The sequence below is a fragment of the Lampris incognitus genome, chromosome 1 (assembly GCF_029633865.1).
Source record: "Lampris incognitus isolate fLamInc1 chromosome 1, fLamInc1.hap2, whole genome shotgun sequence".
In the NCBI taxonomy this organism is placed as follows: Eukaryota; Metazoa; Chordata; class Actinopteri; order Lampriformes; family Lampridae; genus Lampris; species Lampris incognitus.
In genome coordinates this window covers 23,247,361-23,268,164 of record NC_079211.1, presented here as the reverse complement: position 1 = coordinate 23,268,164, position 20,804 = coordinate 23,247,361, and the positions used below count along the sequence as shown (strand labels likewise).

General features: G+C 42.0%; 4 protein-coding genes across 5 annotated transcripts; 2 read left to right on the top strand and 2 right to left on the bottom strand.

Moving 5' to 3' along the window:
* Positions 1-234: 234 nt before the first annotated feature.
* On the bottom strand, positions 235-2,227 carry si:ch1073-44g3.1 (uncharacterized protein LOC797133 homolog). Of its 2 annotated transcripts, none has more exons than XM_056291300.1 (2): positions 2,018-2,227; positions 235-1,738 (listed from the first exon to the last, which is right to left on the bottom strand). In XM_056291300.1, exon 2 carries the CDS (start codon positions 1,709-1,711, stop codon positions 1,037-1,039), a length of 675 nt encoding a protein of 224 aa, XP_056147275.1. In that variant the 5' UTR covers positions 1,712-1,738; positions 2,018-2,227; the 3' UTR covers positions 235-1,036. The 2 variants fall into 2 exon arrangements, with proteins under 2 accessions (XP_056147275.1, XP_056147283.1); XM_056291308.1 differs by having other exon boundaries at positions 235-1,714.
* Positions 2,228-2,548: 321 nt separating this feature from the next.
* LOC130121664 (ATP synthase subunit O, mitochondrial-like) lies at positions 2,549-7,796 on the bottom strand. Its single transcript, XM_056290509.1, has 7 exons — positions 7,725-7,796; positions 7,387-7,437; positions 7,126-7,236; positions 6,843-6,972; positions 4,440-4,552; positions 2,919-3,005; positions 2,549-2,810 (listed from the first exon to the last, which is right to left on the bottom strand). The coding sequence occupies exons 1-7, from the start codon at positions 7,749-7,751 to the stop codon at positions 2,700-2,702; spliced, it is 630 nt and encodes a 209-aa protein (XP_056146484.1). The 5' UTR covers positions 7,752-7,796; the 3' UTR covers positions 2,549-2,699.
* Positions 7,797-8,843: 1,047 nt separating this feature from the next.
* On the top strand, positions 8,844-13,131 carry LOC130121657 (serine/threonine-protein phosphatase 2A catalytic subunit alpha isoform). The gene is made up of 7 exons (XM_056290497.1): positions 8,844-9,304; positions 10,181-10,390; positions 10,562-10,735; positions 10,840-10,929; positions 11,291-11,452; positions 12,091-12,209; positions 12,343-13,131. The coding sequence occupies exons 1-7, from the start codon at positions 9,203-9,205 to the stop codon at positions 12,413-12,415; spliced, it is 930 nt and encodes a 309-aa protein (XP_056146472.1). The 5' UTR covers positions 8,844-9,202; the 3' UTR covers positions 12,416-13,131.
* Positions 13,132-13,929: 798 nt separating this feature from the next.
* sfxn1 (sideroflexin 1) lies at positions 13,930-20,581 on the top strand. The gene is made up of 11 exons (XM_056287930.1): positions 13,930-13,964; positions 16,004-16,173; positions 16,372-16,542; positions 16,790-16,888; positions 16,993-17,068; positions 17,458-17,543; positions 17,982-18,109; positions 18,307-18,356; positions 18,671-18,720; positions 19,877-19,924; positions 20,087-20,581. Exons 2-11 carry the CDS (start codon positions 16,010-16,012, stop codon positions 20,181-20,183), a joined length of 969 nt encoding a protein of 322 aa, XP_056143905.1. The 5' UTR covers positions 13,930-13,964; positions 16,004-16,009; the 3' UTR covers positions 20,184-20,581.
* The last annotated feature ends 223 nt before the right edge of the window (positions 20,582-20,804 follow it).

Here is a 20,804-nt window from a genome sequence, read left to right as displayed (position 1 = left end):
TTGACACAACGTGAATATATGCATAAAGTGCATTGCAGCAGGCTTAAAAGTGGGGTAAATACATTATTACAAGGTATTATTGTCTAGGGACACGGGACCTCTTGTGTTAACTGGAAGAATTACATGCTTGGAGCTGAGGCGATAGTGACCACATCATTGACCCAGACAATTTCTTGTCTTTATTTTGGTTTCACACACAGTACATTGGCGTTTACTACATAGTCCACGAAGCAGTTGTTTGGTGGTTGAAATCATTATTATTATTTTGTTTTTGTTTTTGCATGGACAGCATAATAACATACATCTCAACATGGTCTCAAGCTTCTCAGGTGAGTTTGAGAGGACAAAAAGGCTATTACAATACAGTCAAAACCATAGTCACAAAGTGTAGAAAGAACATTTATGTTAAAAAGGATATAACTATGTGTTGAAAATTTTTAAAGCTAATGAAACAAAAACTTGTATCACTGTCATCTCATTCCCTTATGCCGCTGTAAATACAAAGTAAAACATCGCACTGGACAATACAAAAAGGACAACTATATCTACACACACTCAGGAAAATGCTGAATTGTCTATGTTTTTAGTAAAATGCAATTTTTAGGAACGTATAAAATGCCACGTGAATCAGGCAATGGAAAGTACATAGTAGCATTATGTTAAAGCCTTGTAACAGTTTGTAGCATCTCGAATCCATAAAAAAAAACAAAAAAAAAACAACAAACATCCACTCTCCAGTGAGCATTGAACCACATATTAAGAAGTATACATACTTTCAATCCTACATTGATCTGATTGTATTCCTATGCATGCATCTCTGTCAAACAGGATAACATACTTTGTAAATAGGAATGACCACAGTCTTTTATGACAACATGACGGTGATGTTAACAATGTACAGTGAAAAGTAATTCATTGCTGATTTTTAGTGACAAAAAGTTCTGTCTTTCAACCTCTTAAGAGATATATTGAACTGGACCTCCTTTTGTACATGGACCAAAATGTGTTCCAAGGTAATTAGGAGCAAGCTGCATAGCTATTCATTTGTTTCTTCTACTTTCCCACTGGGTTCACAGAGGTCTCTTTTCTCCATCATGGTGTATGGAAAGGGTGCAACATCACAGCTAGTGTAGTCCAGTTTCTTCGGGCCACTGCAGTTGCTGAAGTCTACTTTCTTGGTACCATCACAACTGGCATACTCGAGTTTCTTTAGCCGGGCTAGACTCTTTATGCTGCCGGGGGGCCTGCCAGGACTGACTTTATATCCTGCTGCTCTGGTGGTGCCCAGGGGCCTTCCCGGGCTGGTTTTGAACCCAGCAGCTCTAGTGGTTCCCAGTGGACGTCCAGTACTTGTGCGATAACCGGCTGATTTTGTGGTCCCCGATGGTCTCCCTCTTCTGCCAGATTTTACAATACCTTTCTTTTTCTTGGAGCCATCAGTCCCAGCAGCCTCGTTGCTCCTGATTCTCACTGTTTGAGGCTGAAACTCATTCTGGGTCTCTTGAACTTGACATGCCATGGATTTATGCATGCCCTGTGGCAAAGGGGTTATGTTGGGGATGGACAGCTGTAGAGTGGGGTTTGAAGGAGAGGGGTAGAATTTGTTGGATTGTGCGCTGCATAAGTCAAAGTGGCTAGAAGGACGCTGACAGTCCTCTGCCAATCCACTCATACAATAGTCACTGCTTGCGCTGGTCACTTGGTGCATCATTTTCTGTCGGGGTGCAGAGGAAAACTTCTATATACATTGTAAGGAGGAAAACAAATGTAAATAATCTCTCTAGACATACACAAATAAGCACCTAAGGCAACAATAAGGGTAATCTGAATTGCTTAGGCTCCTACAGTGAGACAACTAAGCAACCTATATAGCACAATACACAATCACTACACCAAGTAAAACAAAGCAGAAAATAGCGATTGTTTGCACGGAGATACCACAAATTATCAAATGTAATTAAGTCTGTTCCAAAATATGTGAGGCTATTTTGAAGACGTAAAAGAGAATTGCTCGTACCTCATTTGTAGGCGGATCGTGGAGTCGAAATGGTTAATTTCGAATCCGATACATTTTCCACCTTTGGCAGCCACAACATCTTCGCAATAATGCATACAAACCACGCCTGGTGCCCCTTCAGTGTCGTGTCGAGGCAGGATTCCGATTCGCGATGGATTTTTGGTGTTTACTTATTAAATTCGGCAGAGGGGTTTTAGATGAGAGGCAGCCATTTTCTCCTGAATTTTTTTTTTTAGTAAACTAGATTCATGCGACGCGCATGCGCCATAGGGCCTCGAGGAAACGTAGCAGCTCCTTGGGAACAATCATCCTTTATGATCAACGCGTTACCTCAAATAACCAACAATGGGCAAATTTAGCCCACTTTTCGAAAAACGTTGCCCAAACTCCACATAACGGCAATAGCAACGTTCACCACAAACATATTTTGACCTTGGGTCTTGATTCAAGCAAGTCTATCTCAATTCCACAATCATTGGTCGTTTCAAACAAAAGATGTGCGCGAATAAAATGTAAATAAGAGGGGCACTCTCCATTTTTCTCGTATTTTTATTACATTAATATGAACTTGACAGCAACACTGGCTTTTTAGTGATCGCAGTGCTAGAATAGGAAGCAATGTACATTTATGAGAAGTTCCCATGCTCTCCTCCGATCCATTCCATCTGTAAGTCCATAGGACTTAGGTTTCCCTAATGAGTTTAGTCAGCTTCTGAATCTTGGATTTTGTGGACATGTCCACATACTTGTCTCCGATACTGACGATCATGCCGCCGAGGATGGAGGGATCGGACTGCAAAGAGAGAATATTTGAGACCATAAACATTTAAAATGATTACCTTTCAGCAAAAACACTTAAAATAGTTTTTGTGCACATTTCTAAATTCCTGTACTTATCTACCTTTGTTTCCAGCTTAATGGTTTCACCCCTTTGAAGGAAATCCTTGAGGGCAACTTTCAGCTCAGCAAGATTGGCCTCATCCAAAGGCTGCAAAAGACAAAATAACAATGATGAAAAATACATAAAGTGAATAACTAGGCTGATGTATCCAAGTGTGTCTCTTACCCTTTAGTGTGCGAAAACATTTCTACATGATCACACACCGATCAGCCAAAACACTGAAACCACCTGCCTAATATTGTGTAGGTCCCCCTTGTGCTGCCAAAACAGCTCTGACCCATTGAGACATGAACTTCACAAGACCTCTGAAGGTGTCCTATGGTATCTGGTACCAAGACTTTAGCACCAGATCCTTCAAGTCCTGTAAGTTGCGCGGTGGGGCCACCATGGATCGAACTTGTTTTTCCAGCACATCCCACAGATGCTCGATCAAATTGAGATCTGGGGAATCTGAAGGCCAAGGCAACACCTTGAACTCTTTGTCATGTTCCTCAAACCATTCCTGAACAATTTTTTGCAGTGGCAGGGCACATTATCCTGCTGAAAGAAGCCACTGGGGATACTGCTGTCATGAAGGGGTGTACCTGGTCTGCAACAATGTTTAGGTAGGTGGCACGTGTCAAAGTAACATCCACATGAGTGCCAGGACCCAGGGTTTCCCAGCAGAACATGGCCCAGAGCATCAAATTGGCTCTGCCGGCTTGTCTTCTTCCCATAGTGCATCCTGGTGCCATCTCTTCCCCAGGTAAATGAGACAACACACACACACACACACACACACACACACACACACACACACACACACACACACACACACACACACACACACACACACACACATCTGGCTATCTACCTGATGCAAAAGAAAACATGATTCATCAGACCAAGCCACCTTCTTCCACTGCTCCATGGTCCTGTTCTGATGCTCATGTGCCCATTGTAGGTGCCTTCGGCAGTAGACAGGGGTCATTATGGGCACTCTGACTGCTCTGTGGCTATGCAGCCCCGTATGCAGTAATCTGTGCATCCTGACAGCTGTCTATCATAGCCAGCATTAACTTTTTCAGCAATTTGAGCTACAGTTGCTCTTCTGTGGGATTGGACCAGACGGGCTAGCCTTCACTCCCCACACCTATCAGTGAGCCTTGGGCGCCCATGACCCTGTCACTGGTTCATCGGTTGTCCTTCTTTGGGCCACTTTTGGTAGGTACTGACAACTGCATACCAGGAACAGCCCACAACACCTGCTGTTTTGAAGATGCTCTGACCCAGTCATCTAGCCAATCACAATTGGGCCCTCGTCAAAGTCGCTCAGATCCTTACACTTGCCCATTTTTCCTGCTACCGACACATTAACTTCAAGAACTGACTGTTCACTTGCTGCAATTATATCCCACCCCTTGACAGGTGCCATTATAATGAAATAATCAATGTTATTCACTTACCTGTCAGTAGTTTTGATGTTTTGGCTGATTGGTATATAGTGGTATGTATGTTTGTCCACAACCATTTGCTTCCTACCTTAGCAGTAGTGACAGAGCAGATGACCTCTCCACGGTGAGCACTCATCATCTTGCCAAAGGCAGTGATGACATCGGCAGTTAAAGTCAGACGACCATTGTCAGCCAAAACATCTGCAGAACAATAAATGTGCACAATTTTTTTAGGTTAGGGGTTTGGGGGTGGTACAAGTTGTATACTAGTCCAGGAGACATCTTTGGCAGCGGTAGCCTAATGGAGCAAAGTGTACAAGCACTCGTAGAAGACTGTTCCACATTCTTATAGCAAAGTTGTTCACAAATTGTTTTAACTTGCATAAGATACCACATTTAAAGAATCAAAATGTGTATTTTGTCTGTAAATGGAGATAAATTTCAGCAATGTCAATTCTTATTAATGTTTCCAAGTGGTCCACACACTTTTTTCTCAGCTGTTTGTCTAACAGCAAACATATAAAGGACTAGACACACTAGAACATAAGAAAAGTCCACCAAAAATTAAAATGGTTATTTCCTCCAGCTCTACCACTTGTTGGTTAAAAAATACATTTCAGATCAACATTCTGCTACTTTGACATCTCTGATGGTGGGTTACAGTGGCGCCAGCAGCCGTAATCTTGCTCGCACCGTGCGTACATTTGTTTTTACGATTTTGTTCGTTTTTTGCCACTCACGCCATTTGACACAAATACATTTGAAGGCTAATGATTGGTATTAACGTCACTGGCTTATAGCGCATGGTGCGTACAGGATTACGGCTGCCGGCGCCACTGGTGGGTTATGGCAGTTGTATGTGCCGGCATTATTCTGTTTGTTAATTTTTAAATGTAGGCATTGCAAAATCCTGTTATTAGACATGTAGAATAGGTGTATAGTCCGGCTTTGTATTTGCCATTTCAGTCTACATAAACTCTGTTTAACAAGATTTTTTTTTTTTTGTACTGCTTGTTACTAGGGAATGGCAGAAAGGAATTATGTATGTCACTTGAGGACGGACGGTCACATTGGGGATTGAACCCAGGCCCTTGAGTCGCGAGGCAATCTTCAGAAACCAACAAACCAACCTAGCTTACCAAAACATTGCAAAAACTGTATTGTCCTGCAGTAAGCTAGTGTCGGTATACCAACATTTGTTTAGATTTCAGTTTGGCATTATGAATAAAATCAGATCAGACTGTTTAAGGAGACAGCTTTGGACAGAGGCAAGAAAGCCCCAACAGGGATGGGGAGCACAGACTCATCATAGGAAGTAAGAATTAGGGCCGGGCAATGACTTAATATTGTTATTTATTGTCTTTCAATGGTATTGTGTCGAGGTGAACTTTGGCTATTTATATATTGTGACAAACAGTATTGGGAGAAGGATGCTGAATGTGGGGAGAATATGGGGATGCTGAATCCTTCTCCGAGAAGGATGCTGAATATGGAGCTGCCAGGGGAGAGGAAAAGAGGAAGGCCAAAGAGGAGGTTTATGGATGTGGTGAGGGAAGACATGCAGGTGGCTGGTGTGACAAGGGAAGATGCAGAAGACAGGAAGAAATGGAAATGGATGATCTGCTGTGGTGACCCCTAATGGGAGCAGCCGAAAGTAGTAGTAGTAGATATATTGTGACAAACAATTTTGTTGTCTACGTTAATAATAACAAGAATATATAACTTAAATTTCCTCATAAAATTATGTCTGAAATGATTGAGGCGGTATTATTTTAAAATGGCAGAAAAAAAACAACAATTTTTGGTTTGACAGCTGTACTTCACATTACCAGAAATTTTAATTTGATTAACCTCCATTGGATTCTTGAATATGGTAATTGTTCGTGAGCAAAAGCAGATATTGTGATGTATTGCCCAGCATTAGAAAGAATGACATAAGTAAGAACTATTAAAAAAGGGTACCTTGATTCGAATAACTATTTTTAGGAAATGTTGCACTTTGAATAGGCATTTGGTGTACACAAATAATAGAAATCTCATTTACGTATAAGGACCAAGTGTCAGGAGGTTTGTTGACTGTAAAAGAAAACCTGGGTTAAACTTGATGGATGCAGGTTTCACCAAACTGAGGATGACTAAGAACATCTTGTATGTCAAAAACTGCAAGTCCTACCTGCTCCAGAGGTGCCACATAAACAACATTTTTAGGCTGATTCTGTGAATGTGTGGTGTTAGTGTAAAATATTTGTTTTGAGCCTAAGTGAACATTTTATATTATTCCTATTCCACTAAGACCCCAATCTTCACAGGACCAAAACACTTAAACATGTACCCATACTATGCAGTGATAGAATACCTGTAGATAAGTTCAAGTGGGCATCCAAAAGGCCATACAGAAGTAATGGAGACCAAGAGTCTCCACTTGTTAAAGCAATTATTCACAAGAAACCAACAATGAGAGCGCTAAGCCATGAGCAACAAGTGGACTCACTGATGAGGTTGATGGTAATGGGGGACAGCTTAGCCTTTATAAGAACATCAGTGAAGGTCTTCTGTTTGATGCTGCGCTTCACATGGGGATTCATTACAATGCCCGATAGCTTGGGATCCTTGATAAGGCCCTAAAGGGAAAGGTTAAGTCTTGTTACTATCATTTTTTAACTTGAAGGAAACAATGCATCTGTCATTTGTTCAATCAAATCTACAATTTTAACCTGACGCCCACTCGCAGAGATGTTGACAGCTTATGTTGTGTCGTATTCTTTTTGACTTACAAACACTTTTCCCAGTTCTTGCTCCACCTGATCCAATTTGTTCTGCTTGCTAGCTGCTGAGAACAGCGCAGTTGCATAGCGGCCCTCCACTCCATATACCTGTATTGGTGGCTAAAAGAAAAGGGTTGTGGAGAGGGAAGTCAACTAAATTACTGCTTAAAAACGACTACTGTTACAAACTGTAGTTCGCATGTTACACACAGGAAATTATTTTCTGCTCTTGTTATCAAAACGTGAAAGCTATGCTACTTGCTTACTTACTTTAACCAACTTTGATACAGGTCTGATCACAGAAGTGCTGAACTGGCGGACCTGGAAAGTTGAATAAATACGTATAATTTCAACGCACAGAAAGCAGATCTTCAGATAGCGAATAATTTACCGAGAGTGCGCCGTCAAGTTTATCGTATCAGCCTAGCTAGCTATGGAGCTAGATGTCATTCAAGCGCAAAGCCTCGTAGACATTTAGGTGGACATCAAGCGTCGCGATATTATCTTCAACTTGATACCAACAATAAAAATCAAGTTTTTACAGCGTAAACATAACAGCATACGGCATTTCATGTGATCAAATAACAAAAATCATTGAACGTCTTTACCTGCTGTCCTAGCGTGAACGCTGCCATTTTCTCCTACAGCTGTACAGGGGCGAGCATAATGCGCATGTGCATAAGTGTGAATCTTCTGTTCTGGGCAATGTAGTTTTCAGGGGGAGAACTGGTTCACTTCTGTAGACATCCCGTTTTCACTTTTGGACATTTCAAATCTCTGTTCATTCTTAGTGCATTCTGCAGGTTAGAAGAAATAATTGATTAGATGGTGTTGCTTCTGTAATGCGACACAGACACATTTTCTCTGGATGATATCAAACTTTTACGCCTTCATGACAAATTCCATATTAATAAATGTTCATTGTAATTGGAACCAAACCAAGCTTTAGATGTTCTATTGACTGGTACTTTTCAATTCTTTGAAGAGTCTAAGTACAAATAAAAAAGGCAGCTAAAGCATCCTTAATTTTGAGAAATAATGTATTCTCATTGAATTAATATTATTTTTCATTTTGCTTTTCAATTTATTTATTCATTCATGATGGAAGAATCTCCTCGCACATTTGTTCTGGTGTCATTATGTCATATCACAAGTAACAATGCAATTTTTACATATTTGTTACGTTATCTCTTTTGGTGCTTTTTACTGTTTTAGATAAAAAAAATAAAAACAATTGAAAAACGGACAAAAAATATGACTTGCATACTGCATCACAAACACCAGCGCCACACGCAGTTAGACTGAAAATGATTGCGTCTTCAGACAGTTGGTGGTAACTGAAGCGCATTTATAAGGAGTGTCGCGCCCAGACTTTTCAGTGATCATGGCAGCAGTGATTGTAGCCAGGTAATTATTTCATATTAAAAAATAAATTCGCGCTATTCAACTGGATAGATAATCAGGGTTTGAAAATTGCTGTCCAGCACAGCCGCTGTTTAAACGTAGTCGCGCAAAAACAGCCTCTTTCTAAATGTAGTCGTGGTCCAGCCATATCCTAGGTTTTAACCTAGTCTTGTTTTGTTTTTGAATCCACAAATAACATTTCTCTCGTTTCGATTCCGGCAGACGGCAGCACAGGGCCCTTTCCACCAGCGCGTGCTTTCCACAAGAGGCTCCCGGACCCTGACGGAGATGAAATGACGTAAGCACACTTCGTCGCTCGACTGAGAAGCGTCAGGGCAGGGTCTGCGGACTTTCTAGGCTTCGGCGTTTCTTTACAAACACATCAGCTGACGTGGGGGGGGGGGGAGTCGAGAAGCGAATCCTTTCTGTATCATGTAAATTAAGGCACTCGGTTCCGGACGATATTTTTTTTTTCTTCCCTGGTACGGATTTTGTCCAAGGGGGTTGACGCATTCAAAGAGCCAGCGACCAGCACGTAGCCAGCGCCCGCTGAGCTGAGCTGAGCTGAGCTGTGCTGTGCTGTGCTGTGCTGTGCTGTGCTGTGCTGTAAAGTAAAGCCCTGCGAGTGGTTCCCGTTGAGTTTGTATAGCAAGCTGGCTCGCTAGCTTACGCCGAACCGGGCATGGACGACAAATCATTCACCAAGGAGCTGGACGGATGGATCGAGCAACTCAACGAATGCAAGCAGCTCTCGGAAAACCAAGTGAAGGTGCTCTGTGAAAAGGTAAGGGTTAACGTGATATCCCTAGTTGGCTAATGCTAGCAAGCTAACGCCACACGGTCCGAGGGTTACCTAACGCCGGTGTTCCGTCGATATGTACTACCTATCGAGATGTGCTACATAGCGGTTCTGCACATGGTGGCGACGTTAGGGTTAGACTCTGCTATCGGTTCACGCTACGCTAGCATTTTTCGACAAATCGTCAGAACACCGGCCAATGTATGCTAATTGAATGGGATGGTTGTTAATTTGGTTTGAACACTTGTGTGAGATCGGTGTTAAACCGTAATCTTTGGAGGACATATTTCTACCTAGAACGCAATGCCGTTGTATGAATTAAAGAAGCCACTTGCCACGAAGATGGAGATGAAGGAGCAATTATGCTGTCAGTAGCTACGCCCACTCCGTGTACCTTTTCACTGTGTGCGCCACTTAAGTGCCCTGGCATTACCTTGGAGCAGATGAACTTTTTTTTTTTAAACAGCAGCGATTTTCCGATTTATTGCGTCTTTGAAACAGCCCTGCCAACAGCACAAATCCAGACACCGCTATACCTCTCCTACCTGCTGAGTGCTTTCATCTTGTGAATTCTTGGTTATGTTGGTAGGGAATCTCAACTTCATCCTTATCCTCCCTTGTACCCCCCCTTGTATCCGGTGTCCATACATACCTCACTCCCAATCTGACATTTTCACTTATGCACAGGGGAAAGTTCTCAACCCAACTATGATGGCTCGATCTGTTATTGTTAAAGTCCTTTTTTGGTTAATGTTATGTCTGTGTCTTTTGTTACTGTTGACAGTGAAACGTTGTAAACATTTTTTTTTTTAGAAAAGGGCAAAATGCAGTGTTTATATTATTATTGGTCCTCATCTTCAGGCTAAGGAAATCCTAACAAAGGAGTCCAATGTGCAAGAGGTGAGATGTCCAGTTACTGTGTGTGGAGATGTCCATGGTCAGTTCCACGACCTAATGGAGCTGTTCAAGATTGGGGGGAAGTCTCCAGACACCAACTACCTCTTCATGGGAGACTATGTAGACCGAGGCTACTATTCTGTGGAAACAGTTACACTCTTGGTATCTCTGAAGGTAACAGACATTTTCATTTTTAAACTCCCAATGCTAAAATTTTGCTCTAAGTGAACCAGATAGAACTGCAAGTCCATAATTTGATCATTGAATGAAGGCATAGGTAAGTTGTTAACACAGGCACATTACCCTTGCATATTTTATTTTTTATAAATGAAAATATATTTTCAGGTAAGATATCGTGAGCGAATCACAATTCTGAGAGGGAACCATGAAAGCAGACAGATTACACAAGTATATGGCTTCTACGATGAGTGCCTAAGGAAATATGGAAATGCCAATGTTTGGAAGTACTTCACAGACCTTTTCGATTATCTGCCTCTTACTGCGCTGGTAGATAACCAGGTGAGGCGATGCATTCAAATGTGGCTTTCCATCAATAGAACGCATGCATTGCTGCTCATGGATAACACAGGCATCACATTTCTTCTTCCTTTCTTCTTTTTTAGATTTTCTGCCTCCATGGAGGACTGTCTCCTTCAATAGACACACTGGAACACATCAGAGCGCTGGATCGCTTGCAAGAAGTTCCTCATGAGGTACATGCAATTAGAAGCACAATAGCACAAATGCTATTATGCATTACTGGATGTTTCACCGCCACTGTCTTATTATGTAGCCATTTTGTTTAAAACATGATATGAATTCAATGCCATTGTTGATTTAATTGCTGTTAAAATAATTTGATTTGTATGTGTCTACAAGATTATTCCAACAATCACACATTTTCCATCAATACACATTCTGCTCTTTATGCCTGCTTGTTGAACCCTCCTGAGTTTCTTCTAAGATCTAGGTCTTTATGGTATGCCACTGTGATACCTCTCCCAAATGTGATATGTGACTATGAATGACAGCAATAGTAATTACACTAATATAACTGTTTTCTCTATGTGTAAGGGCCCAATGTGTGACTTGTTATGGTCAGACCCAGATGACCGTGGTGGTTGGGGCATCTCTCCCCGTGGTGCAGGCTACACCTTCGGGCAAGACATTTCTGAGACCTTCAACCATGCAAATGGCCTAACTCTGGTCTCAAGAGCCCACCAGCTGGTGATGGAGGTACAGTCCTGAAGATCGTCGTTTTGTTCAAACGTTCTGATATCTATTTTGATTCTGGCAATGGCAGTGGTGTTTGAACATTCCAATTAACAGATTCATTTAATTTGAAACAAGAGTTGCCAGTGCTGTTGTGCAAGTGTATTCTCCTCTGCCGAACAAAAAAGAAATGGTTAATTTGGATTTTGGCTATTGATGTTGTAGTATCTATTGATAACGTTTTCTACAAATTTTGTCTGCCATATCTCCGTGTTAGCCACTCAGAATAACTTTGCATATTTTTCAAACTTACTAGTGCATGGCTTATTTTTTTGCATTCGTCTGCTGTGGAGAAAACGTAAAATGATGTGCACCATATTGATTTTCCCAGGAAAGTCCTATCACCAACAGTAACTTCAATTGAGCAAGTACAAAAGAGTTCATGATTTGAAATTCATGGATTTGCCTTGCATATACGAGAGAGATGATCCCTAAAAAGACATTTGTTTGCATGTAAATCTACAAGGATTGCAAGCTCAACAGTCTTTGTTTTAGGACAGTATGCATATTTTTTTCTTGAGGCACAAGGCTACATTTGAGTCTCTTGCTTTTAAACTTATGTGCCAGTATTTCAAAGCTTGCCTTTAATCTCTTTTACACAGGGTTATAATTGGTGCCATGACCGTAATGTAGTTACGATCTTCAGCGCACCAAACTATTGTTACCGTTGTGGAAACCAGGCAGCAATCATGGAGCTTGATGACACGCTGAAGTATTCCTTGTAAGTAAAGTCCTATGATATAAATGCAGAGGTAAATTATGTGTTCATCTATCATGCACAGTTGCCATGAATCTTGAAGGTAATTCTTCAAAACTCAAAATCTGAGTTGAGTAACGCTGTTTTTGCTTCTCAGCCTACAGTTTGACCCAGCTCCGCGCAGAGGAGAACCCCATGTGACCCGGCGTACTCCCGACTACTTCCTGTAAAGATCTTGTTGCCTGAAAAATGTTGTTGCAGGTCAAGTGGAGGAATGGATAAGGGCAACAGGATATACATAGGTTTGAGAAATAAAGCATTCATTACCCCATGGACCAAAAAAATGTGTGCCATAATCACAAGATATGGAAAATATTACATCTAGCTAAGACCACCACCATCCCTCCAACCCTTTTCTTCTCTGCATGATGTTTTTATTGCTGGAAATGATTGTCATGAAAATTACAGTCACAACACCTGCTGGTTTTGTCAGGAAAAAATATCTGCAATGAATCAAAAAATGCTGAGATTAATGCCTAAATGTAAGTAACTTTTGTGTTAGGATGTTAATGATGACCGGAACGTGTTGCCATATACTACAAGTATATAAGCAGCATCTTTCACTTGGCATGGCCTCAAATCAAAGGTTGCAGTAAATATAATGTGAACTTTTTTTGTAACTGAAGCGCAATGATTTATTTTGTGAAGTGAGATGATAGGGTTAGATGTCAGAAATGACTTTGTTCTCTTTGCACTTTTGTATTTGATTTTTAACACATGGCACTGACAAACTGCATTCTTTTTATAAGTAGCCCTCTTTTCGCTCCGCTGTCTCATGGGATTAATGTATTTCATTTCAATAGGCAATATTGGTACAAAAAAGATATCCATTGTATAATAACTTAATGTTTTGCTGACCCACGTATATGGAATAAAGATAGAACTTGGTTCGACAAATTTGTGGTCCCAGTCATTCCACCATCTCTTCAAATGTCTAACTGGTAAAAACAACGTGCACTCAAGACGAGCATTACCGCTGTCACGAATAAGAGATGAGAGACTGAAGAGGTGGCTATGTTGCACATGGTTGTGTGCAATGTTGTGAATCAATTGATGTTTATCATAGTTATGGATTTTAGCACGACAAAAAAATAAACTACCTTTTCCCCTGCAGTAGGCCAGATGGGGCATTGCTATTTTTTTTCCCCGCAAAATTTTTTTTTGTTGGGAACAAACTTTCAGCCTAAGTGTAACGTCAAGCGAGATGAGGCAAAGCTTTTATGTGGTTTGGATTTTCACACGGAATTTCTGTGCTATATATATTCGGGTTTTATATATGCCAGCAAACTGAAAACCGTGATCGTCCAGTTATTGTTCATTTACTGCTGCTTATAAATCAAGTGACCGATAATGCCAAAGCGCCAACGGATATGAAAACTTGTCTACTCTCCAAAATAAAAGCGGCCTCGAAGGCTCTTCAGCAACTAAGATTTAACATAGTCTCCGTCTCTACTTCCACTTTTAGCTCGAGTTAGTTAGGATTTATTTTCTATAGAGCTGCAGTATGCTTAAGAAAAAAAAATCAATCTTAACATTTAAAAGCGCTGCTGGTAGGACTTTTATTTTCAAAGTGAAAGTTCCTCAACTGGAGGATGTGCCCCGTGTTTGCTTAATGATTGTGTGCTGACGCTCGCTGACTGTAAAATTAGCTTCGTTGAACCTGTCGGGGAACACCATCGGCGGATCGCTAGAGCTGTGGCAGGCACAGAGCCCGGTGCAGTAAGTGACTGATTTTTAACAGAAAATTGTGACACTGACGAACATGCACTTCCCGCCTCGGCGATATTCATTTGATGCATTCTGGTTGCTGGAGAAAGCCGCTGCCAACTGGATTTGTGTATGTGGCTGGCTGATACTAGTTGAATTTGGGAGCACAGCTGGGCAAACGGGGTGGACAGATGTCAAGCCTATCTTGGTCATTTGACAGCGGTATTACGTATGCTTTAAACGCGAGCAGGTTTGCGCCGGTTGCCTACGAACCTGATGCTGAGACATCTTCCAGTTGCAGTGATTTGGTCCAGATTTGACTGGTCTGCGTCGGGGGGGGGGGGCAATTAACAAGGCAGCCTGTGAATGTTCGACCATTTGCCACATCTTGTATTTCGTTGTCTTTCAATGACAGTGACCTCGGCTGCCTATCTGGTGAATATCATTAATAGGTCACAGATGGAGTACAATACACGCGTTTGATGTGCTTGCCGTCTGTGGTTGGAAACAGTTGTGAATTGCACCGGTGTGAATTCACTGGTAATGTGCAGCCACGCAGGCCGTCTTTGATTGGTTGAGAGTGGGGCTGGAGCAGCTGAAGGTCTCCAGATCAAAGGCCGTCAACGTCCAAAGTTCATTCCTTTTAATGCCACCTGCACTGACATTGAATTATGCAACGAAAAAAAAAAGAAAAAATAAGGCTTTAAGATCACCGGGGGTAGGTCAGCAAACTCAAAACAAACAACCGAATTTGTGCCAAATACACTAACGTGGTGAATCCGCGGTGGGGATGGGGGGGGGGGGTGCCTGCACAGAGGACTGTCCCGTGAGAACCTCATGGACTTTAATTCGGTTTAAAGGAGCGGCAGCACCGCCCCCTCGCATGCTCCAGCCGCTAGCCGAGGACAGACTTTGGCTTTTATTGTCAATCCAGCAGCCATCTTTGGTGCAATTTCGGGGGGGGAATTTCATCATCCTGCAGACATTAGCGTATCATATAATGATTCCTTTTAAGTGAGACCCATCCCTAATTCCTCAGCGTACCCACTCCCCCACCCCGGGTTCGTTTTTCAGGGAATGGGACATGGAATGGCCTGGGCCATGTGACTGGGTTAACAAAAAAAGTCTTTCACTTTTTCTTGTTTCCACTGATAAGAAGGACCATGCATGCACTTACACACAGTTGAAGCCCTTGATAGTCCAGCTGCGGACTTTTTTTCATTCTGTCAACCCATTTACCCATTCTTATCTTGTTCATGTAATACCCATTTAAGCTTATCCATGAAATATTCAGCAACACTGATAACAGCCCATATAGTGCACTTGCCTCCTGTACCCATAACCGTTATTATTTGTAGCATATTGATAGTCTTCATAAATAATATTATCAAGCAGTCACTCATAGTCCATGCACATACACTAGCTTAGAAATAAAGAGGTGGGGTTTCTTTTTTTGGCAGTCAGTTTTGGAGGGGATTGGTGTGCTCCCATAATAGCGCATTTAATGCTTCAGAGGTGTTGTATCCGTCAGCCCTTTCCCATAGCACCATTATGCTGAATCAGTATCGTGACAATCCAGAATAGGTAGGTTTGCTTTCATGGGTCCTTCTTCACCTACAAGTGATTGAGACAGGAAAAGAAGCAGCTGAAGAACTGTAACTTTGGTTTGTGTAGCAGCTCCATTGTAGTGTGTGCCAAGGCTTGGTGGTCGCAGAAACAATGTCACAGTTATTTTAACTCAATCCTGTTTTATGACTTCTCATTCAGAGTTTATAACAAGGCAATTTAAGCAATTGTCTAGGCGTGTCCTTATCTTTATTCATGGAACAATGGCATTGGTTCTAGATAGCTAATCCCTCAGTAATAGAGAGAGAACGTGAGGTACAGTACCAGGTACTCAGGCAATCATGGACAAATTTATCTCAGATTCCTATTCCTGTGAATCGGTGATGGTGCGGTGAATATCTCTCACCCGGAAAAAGTCACTTCTACAATTATCGTGCACTTTTGAAAACCTGGGACAAACATTGCCGGTACATTTTTTTGCCCAGATAAACATGGCAGCAGAGATATCCACCTCCATAAACATCAAGGAGCCTCGGTGGGACCAGAGCACCTTTGTGGGTCGAGCGAAGCACTTCTTTACAGTCACAGACCCCAGGAACATCCTGCTAACCAATGAACAACTTGAAAACGCACACAAAATCATCAGTGATTATAAGTAAGCTGGTCTATAAGGGGGGGATTCCCTAAGATATTCTTCCATCTGTATCCATATTTTTATGTGTCACTGTATAGTAGACCAAAATTCACTAGGAACTGCGTATAAAAATGCTGAATATATAGATCGATGTATAGCTGTGATTGAGCGATTCATCGAATTATTTTGCCTTTTATTGTTGCCTTCCTTTTCTCCTAGACAAGGCATTGTCTCCCCAGGACTGACGGAGGATGAACTGTGGAGGGCCAAATATATTTTTGACTCGGCGTTCCACCCAGATACCGGGGAGAAGATGATCCTGATTGGCCGCATGTCAGCTCAGGTCCCTATGAACATGACTATCACCGGATGCATGATGACATTCTACAAGTAAGTCTTTCTTCTCAAACATCAATAATGAAGGCGGGGATTGAACAAAATGCCATAATTTTTTCTTTTTTGGGGGGGGTTGGTCACATATACTATGGTCTGTATGGGGGTTATGTAACGATTCTATTTTTGGATAACAGCGCTAACGAAAAAAGGAAAACACCCAAAAAAACAGAAATCCTTCCCCTGTGTGATATCTCACTTGTACCTTGTCCCTCATTGTAAGTGCAATGTTTCCCGTTGGCAGAACAACCCCAGCAGTAGTGCTTTGGCAGTGGATCAATCAGTCCTTTAATGCAATAGTTAATTACACAAACAGGAGTGGGGATGCCCCCATCACAGTGAGGTAAGAGATGGACATTTTGGCAAAAGCATCAGAATGTATTAACCCTTTAATCTAACGGTTGTGGCGTGGACAGTTTGTGTGACCAATGACTTTTTTGTTTGCAGTCAGCTTGGCACAGCTTATGTGTCTGCCACCACAGGGGCAGTTGCCACTGCTCTAGGACTAAATGCACTAACAAAGGTATCAGTTCATGTAACCCCATTCCCGTTCTCATTTAATGTATTGACATCAGCTGCATGGGATTTCTGATGTGAAATTAGCAAAGCATAAACAGCCCTCTGTGTCATTACTGTGGCCATTTAATCAAAAAAGAGTCATTCATAGGGGCCTGGCGTACAGTAGCTGCCCTAGCTGCTTCCATGCTGGCTCTGTGTTTTATACCCTAATTATTACTATGAAATATTTTTTGAATAAATCCCAGCACCTTACAATTAACGAACGGGGTCATCAAGTACCGCATCGGTCTGAAAGATGTTGGGGCTGTCGTGATAATGGTGTATTCAAAGAGCTGAATGGATTTTGTTTCACTGATGCCGCACTGCTTCTAAATCTGTTTTCTCCCGCTGCAGCACGTCTCGCCCCTGATTGGCCGATTTGTTCCATTTGCTGCTGTAGCTGCTGCCAACTGTATCAACATCCCATTGATGAGACAAAGGTGAGTTAAACATACAGCATTTGGCACGGCCAACTAAAACTAATTCCACCGGCCTTGGTCATGTGGCTAATAAACATCCATCCATCTATAACCGATATTGATCGATCTATCTATTGATCAATCTATCTATCTATCTATCTATCTATCTATCTATCTATCTATCTATCTATCTATCTATCTATCTATCTATCTATCTATCTATCTATCTATCTATCTATCTATCTATCTATCTATCTATCTATCTATCTATCTATCTATCTATCTATCTATCTGTCTGTTGGTCTGTCGGTCCATCTGTGTGTTGGTCTATCAGCCTATCGGTCTAGCTCTCTCTTTCTCTATCTATCTATTGATCGATTGATCAATCGAGCTATCTATCTGAATAAATGATCAGTGCCTCTATTTCCTGACTTAATTCTGTTTTCCACCTCTCTTCAGGGAACTTAAACATGGCATTCCCATAACAGACGAGAACGACAACAGGTTAGGAGAGTCAACAAAAGCAGCCCAACAAGCCATCTCTCAGGTGGTGGTCTCAAGAATCCTCATGGCCTCTCCTGGAATGGGTACAAATAATCCCGTGTGACCAGTTCTGCCTAGCGACGGATTCATATAAATGCCACTTTTGCTAATAGAAGTAGCCAAAGCAGCTAATTAAAATCTTCGAACTGCCACTTTACCATTTTGATAGCAAGATATCATTTGTTGGAAATGTTCGCGTTGTGCACATGTGTAACGGTATTTTTGTAATTCTCTGTTTTAGCCATTCCTCCGTTTTTAATGAACCATTTGGAAAAGAAGGCCTTCCTGAAGGTGAACCTTTTTTTCTTTTTTTTAAAAAACTCTCAAATCCATAAAGAGACCATAAGGACAGCATTGTCCTCAGTTACCTCTTGATGCATTTCTTTACTCTCGCCGATTAACAGTAACCGTCTCAGCTTAAGCGAGATGGTGACAAACTAAAGCGAACGAGTTATTAGTTGTGCTGTACTGCTTGCACCATGCAGCTACTTTTAGTGATCATAGATCAGATGAATGAATAGACCCTAGGATGTGAGGCCACTCTGCTGTTGGAATTCACCCCTGCTTTTGTGTTCCTCATCGGTTTTCCTTCCTGGGCCTTTCAGAAGTTCCCATGGATGAGTGCACCCATTCAAGTCAGCCTGGTGGGATTTTGGTGAGTAGTCAAAGATGGTCCACCGATAAGCCACCATTTATAATTCTTTTGACTCTTTTTGGGTTAATTTTGTTTGACACACATATTAAAGTCATGTTATCCCAGTCTGATATCAGTTTTCAGTTTCATATCCAAGCTACAATGATGTCCTCGATGTAATTGCAAGTTTTACTTTCGTATTGAAAACCCATTTGTTGTTTTAGTGATATGATTTGATTTTGAATGTACTTTTTATGGTGTGTTATTCATGCCATGGGCTCATAAAATGTGAGCATTACTTCATTCATAGCAATGCCTTAAGTTTTGTTTGATGAATCATTAAAGACGCTTTACAGCAAAGGGAAAAAAATGACTGCAGTGAATTACAAGCTTAGATTTTAGGATAACACAAAGGGAAGAGGAGAGGTGTTTTTATCTGCAGCAATTTTATGCTTTATATTTTGCATGTATATTAATGCCTGCAAAATTACATAAATTTACATGTATGAAAAGAATGTGGTGAGTTGAAGAAGTCTGAGGAAAGATAAATCTGACTGGGTGGAGTTGGAATGCTAACAAGATTAGCCATTAGGCTGAAGACGTTTGGCTATCATTGTAGATGTTTGAACAGCTTCGGGATGTATCTTTGAATATAGTTTTTCTCTGTGTGCGTGCCAATTCCGCCAAAAAAGGTAATATTCAAGGGCGTCCGGGTAGTGAAGCGGTCTATTCCGTTGCCTACCAACACGGGGATCGCCAGTTCGAATCCCCGTGTTACCTCCGGCTTGGTCGTGCGTCCCTACAGACACAATTGGCCGTGTCTGCGGGTGGGAAGCTGGATGTGGATATGTGTCCTGGTCGCTGCACTAGCGCCTCCTCTGGTCAGTTGGGGCGCCTGTTCGGGGGGGGGGCTGTGGGGGGAATAGCGTGATCCTCCCATGTGCCACGTCCCCCCGGTGAAACTCCTCACGGTCAGGTGAAAAGAAGCAGCTGGCGACTTCACATGTATCAGAGGAGGCATGTGGTAGTCTGCAATCCTCCCTGGATTGGCAGAGCGGGTGGAGCAACGACCGGGACCGCTCGGAAGAGTGGGGTAATTGGACGGATACAATTGGGGAGAAAAAGGGGGGGGATTAACTGTGTGGAAGTGTCATCTTGTCGTTTGATTATTTTTCAGCCTTGTGTTTGCCACTCCACTCTGCTGTGCATTGTTCCCACAAAAGAGGTGAGTGAAAGGCTTATAAGAACATGAACAATTTTTGCAGCCCAAAAGTAGCAACTCTCCACAAACAACCCGTATATTTTCCCAATCCGTATTGGTGTGATCTTTCTGCCTGAATGCACCTCCCCTATACCCCTCCCATACCTCTCTCTACACCTCACACAGCTCCATGTCAGTGAGCCGTTTGGAGCCGGAGCTGCAGGAGAGAATCCGGGTGAACCACCCAGGAGTGGAGCGGGTCTACTTCAACAAAGGGCTATGAGTGTCCAGCCCCGTCCTCTACCTGCCGCCATACCACCACATCGCAGTAGCCTCATCGCCATCCTGCCTCTCTACCAATCCTCTTCGCCCAGTGTGCCAAAGTTAAGTTTTCTCCTCCTCATCTCTCCTCTTCAGATGGACATCCCAGGATTTCCTCTCCACGAGATGTTTGCTTTCACACTGTGATTGTTGATTCACTTCAATTGCTAAAGATCTTCTCTCCATGGACCTGATGAAAATGGCAATGTTTAATCACAGCGGTTATAGCGGTCCATGTAAGTCAGCGCTTACATGGACATTGATTTTATTTTCCGTGCATTATTTGTTAAGACATTGACTTTTTAGTCATTTGTAGCTGCCAAACCATGTTTATACTCTCCAACATAGTATTGCACACAATAGGGAACAAACTGGTGGCTATTTTATTCCTGACCAGTATTGCTGCAGAGGTAGTCAGTCAATCTTCATTTCTTAAAGATGGTCTACTCTGCAATTTACATATCTGCCAAATTTCCACAATGGTTTTATGAGACCGCTCATAGATTAAAACCTCCTACTCACAGTAGAACTGTTGTAGACAAAAGCACAGTTTCATTTTGTCAAATGACTGACACTCAACAAG